The sequence below is a fragment of the Humulus lupulus genome, chromosome 9, assembly GCF_963169125.1.
Source record: "Humulus lupulus chromosome 9, drHumLupu1.1, whole genome shotgun sequence".
Lineage (NCBI taxonomy): Eukaryota > Viridiplantae > Streptophyta > Magnoliopsida > Rosales > Cannabaceae > Humulus > Humulus lupulus.
In genome coordinates, this window is record NC_084801.1 from 148,946,968 (window position 1) to 148,955,805 (window position 8,838).

The window sequence follows — 8,838 nt, forward strand, 5'->3', positions numbered from 1 at the left end:
TAAAATAGGCTTGAATTATTAAATCCCTCTATGTTAATTGATCTGTACATTTTGCTGCAGCAAAATCTCAGCATACTACCCAGAGTTAACAAGAATTCAAAACACGTTCATGAAACTTTTCCAAGACCCATGATATTAATTCTTCCACCTAATTTAACATATTCCTATGCCAATCAAGTTAAAGAACCCAAAATTAAGCATCAATTCATCATTGTTACATAAGGCAAATAACACATTCGTATGCTATTCACAAACATAATCTAACATGATTATCAACTTGTGTCATTTAAATATATCCATTATATTCAAACTTCCCAGCACAAATATAACTCAATATCTTGTAATTGGTGATCAAGCAATAACAAGAATTCATCATTAAGCAAAATTGAATGAACAATGGGTAAATTACTAAAATAAAGTGCTAGAAATTTAGAATTAAGACATAGAGTTCATCAACAATTCAAGCCACAAAAGATTTGTTCATGGCTAATTTAAAGAGCATAAATCCACTTTCAATTCTTCCCATGAGTATCAAAATTCACAAATCAAAAGAGGAAATACAAATCTAGAGAGAGAGAGAGAGAGAGAGAGAGAGAGAGCAAGAACAAAATTTCTTCAATGGAGATGTAAGATTCCTCTTCTTGGACTTGTACTTTTCCTTCCACCTTTCTCTCTGTCCTTCCAACTCTCTCCAATCTCTCTAAAAAAAATGGCTCCAAAAAATTCAGTAATGGAGGCTGTCTTTTTCTCCTCTTTTGCTAGGGTACCAAACCCTCTTTTCTCTTTTGCCAAAAATGCCCTCCAAGCACTCCACATGAGCCCCTCCTTTTTTCTCTAGAATCTTCCTTCTAAAATGCAGCTAACATTCTGATTTGCTGCCATCTCACCACCATTTGACATATCAATAAATGAAATTCCACTTGTCTTTCCCTTATATGCCGACTTTTCCTCTTTGATTCCTACTGAAAATGCTCTAGCAAAACTTTCTTTTTGCTTCAGCAAACCTAATATTTCAGCACATAATAAACAAATAAGGGCCTTTTCATTTTTCATTATTTTCTTTGGACAATTTCATACCTAAATTCCTAATTACTACATTCAGCTCTAAAACACCATAAAGGACACAAGAACACAAAAAGGAAAAGAATTAACTTAAAATAACAAAATACAAAAACATCACTCAACCTAAGTCTAAAATTATAAGCTCAAAATTATGAAAATTAACTCTTTATTAAAGATTTATCACACCCCCAAACTTAAGACATTACTCGTCCTTGAGTGATGAATCTAAAAAGATAACACAAAACACAAAAGACACACAAATTGAACAAGAAAAGATTCAAAAGAAAAAGATCAAAGACAAGACACAACAAGAGAGGATAAACTTTGCTTTGCCAATGCTCAAAGGGGAAAGCTCTCGGGAATTTTATTTTGAATAAGAGAAGCTGAATTTTAAACTTGCACAAGCTTTAAACCAAACTCTTCAAGCATTAATGCTACTATCAAAATATGAGTCAAGTGTTTCTCCCTTTAGTGCATTCATAGCTTTTCCTAAACATTTTCAATCACCCAAAAGTAAAATAGGCCTTGGTCCTAAAGCTTAAATAATGCCTCCATAAGTTACTTAGTGGTTCTTTCTCAACTAATGTAGACAAACACCACACCAAAGATCAATAAGACTTTATCAAGCTTGTAATGATAGGCTAGGGTGAAGGTAGGAAAGAGAGATTAATTTTGGATCAAATGACCCTAAGCACCTCAATCTTTCTAGGACCTAAATCAATGCACACATTAATTTCCCCAAAGAACACCCCACAACAAAATATAACTCTTGCCACTAGCCTTTATTGCTAACATACAAAGACAAAAACTAAAACAAACTTTTCTTTTATTCGAAGAGTTCCACCCCAAAACTTAAAATCAAGCATAATTACTTCTTTTTTTTCCTTTTTATTTTCTTGATTTTTTTTAAATTTTTTAAAAACTTTTCTTTGATGCAAGGGAGTGCACTCTTTAATTTTTACTTTTGATTTTTTTGTCTTTTTTGAGTTTCTATTTTTTTTAGAATGAAGATAAACAGCTAGATGGCAAGAGAACAAGAAAAATGAGAATACACTATCCTCCCAAACATAAAATCAACATTGTCCCCAATGGTGAAAACAAGCAAAAGAAAAAAATGAAAACGCTCACCCAATGCCTCTCACACTCTCTACGCCTCTCAACCCCCCAAAATACAACAAAAAATAAATCCTATAAAGATCAAGGTGCTAAAGGGTATGGTGAAAATAGGTTATTATATATATAGCGAGGCTAATAAGTGGCTAAGCAAGAAAATGACACTTAAGCTCAACGGGGTGACTAGGGATAAAAATGCATAAAGGGTAGGCTTCAAAGGCTCAACCAATCCAAGGATGGCCTAAATCATGTCATCGGTGTGGTGTTGCCTAGGATTTCGCCTCAAGGAAAATCACTAAGTAATTTTAGAAACTTAAGCTCTCACAAGAAACTATCTCTTTCTAGGGTTTCAAAAATGTTTAATCAAGCTATGCACACACTAAAAAGAAAAACACTCTCTTCAATCAATTGCTAGCAACATTCACACCCAAAGATTTTTAGTTTGAAACTTAAGTAAGAAAGACATTCAACTTCAACTAGATTTATTATATTTTTTGTAGTTTTCTTAAGAACGTCATCGAGCCCCCTAGTGAACACTAACAAAGACAAATAATATCATTGAAAGAATGACAACACAACTATTGCAAAGACAACCAAAAACAAGACCAATACATGAACAAGACACTAAAACAACAAGATTACAACCACATAACAAAAGAAATAACAAAAACAACAAATAAAAAAAAATGAAACTTGAGCTGAGATAAGACAACTCCCCTCGCCTATCCCTTGGGATTGTCATCCGAAGGAATATGGTCGTTTGGGCTGGTGGAGGAGTTGAGTATTTTGGGCTTTCCCTATATGAGCACGAATCTTAGTGGAATTCTCGCGATGCATCGCGGATCTCTCTGACTTATGCTTGTCCCATGTCCAAAAGTTTGCTCCTTGTTTTGCTTCAGAAAAATTTCTGCAAAACCGTTAGACCCCCAAATTATTCTCAAAACACAATTTTCTTGACTTTTAACACCTGAAACACAAAAACGAACATAAAAGTACTTCAAAAAAACATTACAATAAAATGAAATTAACATAACAAAAATAAAAATAAAAATAACTAAAAACACTAATATTTTTTTTTTCTTTTTTTTTCTTTTAAAATTGGTTTTTTTTTTCAATGCATTATTTTTCTTTCTTTCTTTGAGTTGCTTTACAAATGAATCCTCCAAAAAACATAGCAACCCAAACTTCACTTTTTTTTCTCTAAGGATCTTTCAAAGAAACCGAGGTTTGGTATTGCTCAACCTCACTTCCCCCAAACTTTACTCATTTCCTTGTTACCTTAAATGCTCTCCCCAAATGTTCATCATATAAATTCACCACACCATTGGGAAACACCTCGCTCACTAAAAACCCACAATCACACCTTGATTTCACTAGAGAGTTTGAGAAAAACACTCTATTCCCAACTTCCAACATTTGTGATTGAGGCTTTCTACTATGTTTCTTTTTCTTCTTCTTTTTCTTCGGTAGCTTTGGAGGATGAGATGGTTCTTCTTCCTTACTTATCCATGGCTCACCACCTTTCTCAATTTCTTTAAAAGGGACCTTTTTCATCAATCCCTTGCTATGTTTTCCATGCATCTTTTCAATCAACTTGAAGTTAGAAGCACTTATGGCCAAGACGGCTTCAACTTTATTAGGAGAGCATATAGGATTAAAAACCTTGAATGTGGCTTGTTCGTCTTGAGTTCGAATGGTGAGCTCTCATTTTTCAACATCTATCAACGTCCTCCCAGTGGCAAGAAATGGTCTCCCAAAATGATCGGTAAATCCCTATCTTCCTCATGGTCAAGAATAATAAAATCTGCCGGAAAAATGAACTTGTCAACTTGTACTAGGGCGTCTTCAATCTTTCCCTCCGGATGCACCATAGAATGGTTAGCTACTTGCAAGGTGAGCGTAGTTGGCCTTGCTTCTCCAATTTCCAACTTCTTAAAAATAGACATGGGCATAAAATTAATACTAGCTCCCAAATCACAAAGAGCTTTACCAACTTCTAGTCCCCCAAAAGAAATTGGAATTGTGAAACTGCCTGGATCCTTCAACATTGGAGAAATTTTATTCTTCAAAATAGCACTACAACCTTCAGTCAAAGAAACCATTTCAAATTCGCCAAGCCTCCTCTTCTTTGTCAAAATATCCTTCAAGAACTTTACATAATTAGGCATTTGTTCCAAAGCTTCCACCAGAGGTATGTTGATGTGGAGTTGCTTCAAAACATCCAAAAATCTCCGAAATTAGCTATCTTGTTGCTACTTTTGAAACCGCTGAGGAAATAGTGGAGGTGGCTTGCTAATTAGCTTCTCTGATGCATTTTGCAGAGGAATTGCTGCAGCATTTGCTTTAGGATCAGCATTTGACATATTCAAACTCCCAACTCTTTCTTCCTTTTCCACACTACTTTGGATTGAAGTGGGCTCGTTTTTGCTCTTAGGATTATCCTCATTCAACTCCAGATTTTTACCACTCCTCAAGGTAACTTCCTTGCAATGCTCCTTACCATCTCTCCTTGGATTTTTGGTATCACTAGGCAAGGTGATAGTGTTCTATTCCTCAACTCATTAGCTAGCTGCCCCATTTGAATCTCCAGGTTCCTCAAAGACGCTGCTTGACTTTAAATTACCGCATCATTCTTGGCCATATACTCTTTCATCAAATTCTCCAAAGAGCTTGTTTGAGAAACTTGTAAAGGAGGAGGTTGAGCTCTTACTTGTTGAGAAAAACCCGATGGATATGTAGGCTTATTTGGGATGACTACACCACTTGCACTAGCCCCTTAACCTCCCCAAGAAAAATCCCTCCAACCCGGATTGTGAGAGTTTGAATATGGATTGTTGCAGATTTCATTTTGATTTCCCAAGTAACAAACTGAAGCGGGATTAGAAGGACAACTATCAAATGTGTGCTCTCCTCCACAATAAACACAAGAAATATTTGCTACTTGGCCCATAGGAGCTGGTTGCAAGTTACCCCCCATACTCATGGCCTTCAAAATGTTGGTCATAGATGAAACTTGAGCGGTCAAAGCTTCAAAGAATCTACTTCATGCATACCCACTACTTTTCTTCCAATGGGGGCTCTAGCACTAGACCATTGGTAATTATTGTTGGCAATCTGCTCCAAAATCTCATATGGTTCATTGCAGGACTTAGAGAGAATAACCCCATTTGTCGAAGCATCTAACACCATGCGTGTGGAGGCATTTAGACCATTATAGAAAGTTTCCATTTGAATACAATGAGGGATGCCATGATGTGGACACTTCCTCAATAACTCTTTGAACCTCTCCCAAGCGTCACATATCGACTCGTCCTCCAACTGTTGAAAAGAAATAATCTCATTCTGGAACTTAGCATTTTTCGTTGGAGGGAAGTACTTCATCAAAAATTTCTCAGCTACTTCATGCCACGTAGTCACTGAGTTGGAAGGAAATGTATTGAGCCAAGCCCTAGCTTTGTCCTTTAGAGAAAAAGGAAACAACTTCAATCTCAAGGCTTCTTCAGTAACGCCTTGCAACTTGAATGAATCACTCACCTCCAAAAATGAACGAAGATGGAGATGAGGATCTTCTGTAGGTAGCCCACTAAATTGACCCATTGTCTGCAACATTTGGAACATCACATGCTTCAACTCAAACTGAGCAGCTTGAATTTTGGGTCTAACAATACTAGGATTCAGCTCATTAAACATTGGGGCAGCGTATTCCCTTATGGCCCTTTCTCTATCACCGGCCATAATAATTGCATTAGCGTCATTCAAAGAATAGGCTGCTTCATTAACAACTCCCTTAGCTGCATTAAGCATGGGTTGAGCTCTAATTTCCTCAACCCCTTCATCTTCATTAGCCATAGCAAGGTGAATTTGAGCCTGTTGTTCCCTTAGCCTTCTTTGAAATGTACATTCAATCTCACGATCAATAAGGGCTAGCTCAAAGACTTGATACTCGTTCATGAAACAGAATCAATCTAGCGAAGCACAAGATCAAGCAAACAAGATTAATGTAAACTAAGAAAAACAAATTGCAAAGTAATTAATAATACAAAAAATTTTAATTTCAATCCCCGGCAATGACGCCAAAAACTTATTGTGATAATTTTCAATCAAATATGTGCAAGTGTACACAGTCACAAAACAAGTAATAAAGTGATAAGTATACAAGATCTTCTCCACAGGGATTGCAAATTAAAACTAAATGCGTCAATTAATTACCAAACAATTACACAAGAGTAACCAAATTAAATTGTTTTGATTTTTGTAAGCTAACACTACTTGGAATCAATTAAAAATGCTCAAAAATAATCTGCAACACTAATATAAAAGAGAGATAAAATCGATTGGTTAAAATAGGCTTGAATTATTAAATCCATTTATGTCAATTGATTAGTACGTTTTGCTGCAGCAAAATCTCAACAAACTACCCAGAGTTAACAAGAATTCAAAACACGTTCATGAAACTTTTCCAAGACCTATGATATTAATTTTTCTACCTAATTTAACATATTCCTATGCCAATCAAGTTAAAGAGCCCAAAATTAAGCATCAATTCATCATTGATACACAAGGCAAATAACACATTCCTATGCTATTCACAAACATAATCTATCATGATTATCCACTTGTGTCATTTAAATCTATCCATTATATTCAAACTTCCCAGCACAAATATAACTCAATATCTTGTAATTGGTGATCAAGTAATAACAAGAATTCATCATTAAGCACAATTGAATGAACAATGGGTAAATTACTAAAATAAAGTGCTAGAAATTTAGAATTAAGACATAGAGTTCATCAATAATTCAAGCCACAAAAGATTTGTTCATGGCTAATTTAAAGAGCATAAATCCACTTTCAATTCTGCCCATGAGTATCAAAATTCACAAATCAAAAGAGGAAATACAAATCTAGAGAGAGAGAGAGAGAGCAAGAACAAAATTTCTTCAATGGAGATGTAAGATTCCTCTTCTTGGACTTGTACTTCTCCTTCCTCCTTTCTCTCTGTCCTTCCAACTCTCTCCAATCTCTCTAAAAAAAATGGCTCCAAAAAATTTAGTAATGGAGGCTGTCTTTTTCTCCTCTTTTGCTAGGGTACCAAACCCTCTTTTCTCGTTTGCCAAAAATGCCCTCCAAGCACTCCACGTGAGCCCCTCCTTTTTTCTCTAGAATCTTCCTTCTAAAATGCAGCTAACATTATGATTTTCTGCCATCTCACCACCATTTGACATATCAATTAATGAAATTCCACTTGTCTTTCCCTTATATGCTGACTTTTCCTCTTTGATTCCTACTGAAAATGCTCTAGCAAAACTTTCTTTTTGCTTCAGCAAACCTAATATTTCAGCACATAATAAACAAATAAGAGCCTTTTCATTTTTCATTATTTTCTTTGGACAATTTCATACCTGAATTCCTTAATTACTACATTCAGCTCTAAAACACCATAAAGGACACAAGAACACAAAAAGGAAAATAATTAACTGAAAATAACAAAATACACAAACATCACTCAACCTAAGTCTAAAATTATATGCTCAAAAGCATGAAAACTAACTCTTTATTAAAGAGTTATCACATACCCCACGTGTGCATGGGCCATGCACCTTGCACAAGTTGCACTACAATTACAATCATACAATAATTTCATATAAAATCATAAAAGAATAATGCTAATTCTACCAATCAATCATTCATGGCTACAACATAAAAATCACATATTTGAATAATAGGCGTATGTTTGAACGTAAAAATAAACTTGCATGTTACATGCATTCGTGGGAGTGTTCTTAAAATTTAACGTTTAAAGTCGATAATTTCTACATGCTTATCTCATTGCCTTTTCTTAAAAATTCAGCAAGCATAATTTATTTACCACTTATTTATTACTTCATCATTTCTATATTTGTCATTCAAAAAATTTATTACAAAAATATAATTTTCTAAAATAATTCATTAGCCTTTTAATTTCTCATAAAATAATAATCCCATTTATTATTAAATAACAATTAAAAGAATGTGACAAAATTTGTAGTTACTTATAATGACTAAATGAATTTCTTGATTACTTTTAGAAAAAATAATAATTTTACTAATAAAAAAAACTGCATATTTATAAGTGTGAAAATACATATTTAAAGTGTGGAAAAATTACATTTTTCATATATAAAATCTAAGACTTAATTTATATCAGTATATGTTTTACTTATCTTAATTAAAAGAAATTTTCTCTAAATAAACCAAAAATTACAGCAAGCATTTTATTTAATTAAAATCACATAATTGAATTTAAACCATATTCTTTCACAATAAATAAATAAAAAACTACATGTTCATTATTTTGAATAAAAGCCTATTATCAGGTGAAATAAAATGCCCCTTACTTATATAAAATCAAAATATCATTTTGAGCCTTCACTTTGTGCATCTAAAAATCATTTAATATTAACACCACCAAATAAATAAAAAAAAAAACAACAAGCTTACAATTATCAAAATTGCACATTTAATCATGTTAACACATAACCTAACATGTTTCTACACTTGAACCATTAAAGAATACATTTAAGCATGCAAAAAAATCATCAAAGTCAAAATAAACTTACACCATAATGCATGCTCATGTTGAATTCTTTACAACCTAATAACATGAATTATCAAAATTTAAAA

At 33.8% G+C, this 8,838-nt stretch overlaps 1 protein-coding gene and 1 non-coding gene across 2 annotated transcripts; one reads left to right on the top strand and one right to left on the bottom strand.

Annotated features, from left to right (window-relative positions):
• Positions 1 to 460: 460 nt before the first annotated feature.
• Positions 461 to 7,059, bottom strand: LOC133800570 (uncharacterized). Its single transcript, XM_062238569.1, has 2 exons — positions 3,454 to 7,059; positions 461 to 3,142 (listed from the first exon to the last, which is right to left on the bottom strand). The coding sequence occupies exon 1, from the start codon at positions 6,124 to 6,126 to the stop codon at positions 5,197 to 5,199; it is 930 nt and encodes a 309-aa protein (XP_062094553.1). The 5' UTR covers positions 6,127 to 7,059; the 3' UTR covers positions 461 to 3,142; positions 3,454 to 5,196.
• Positions 5,420 to 5,526, top strand: LOC133802764 (small nucleolar RNA R71). Its single transcript, XR_009877511.1, has one exon. It is a non-coding gene; the product is annotated as a small nucleolar RNA R71 (small nucleolar RNA).
• Positions 7,060 to 8,838: the final 1,779 nt, after the last annotated feature.

Excerpts from the sequence above, each read along its gene's own strand:
- LOC133800570 (XM_062238569.1), bottom strand. The coding sequence starts at position 6,126 with ATGAACGAGTATCAAGTCTTTGAGCTAGCCCTTATTGATCGTGAGATT.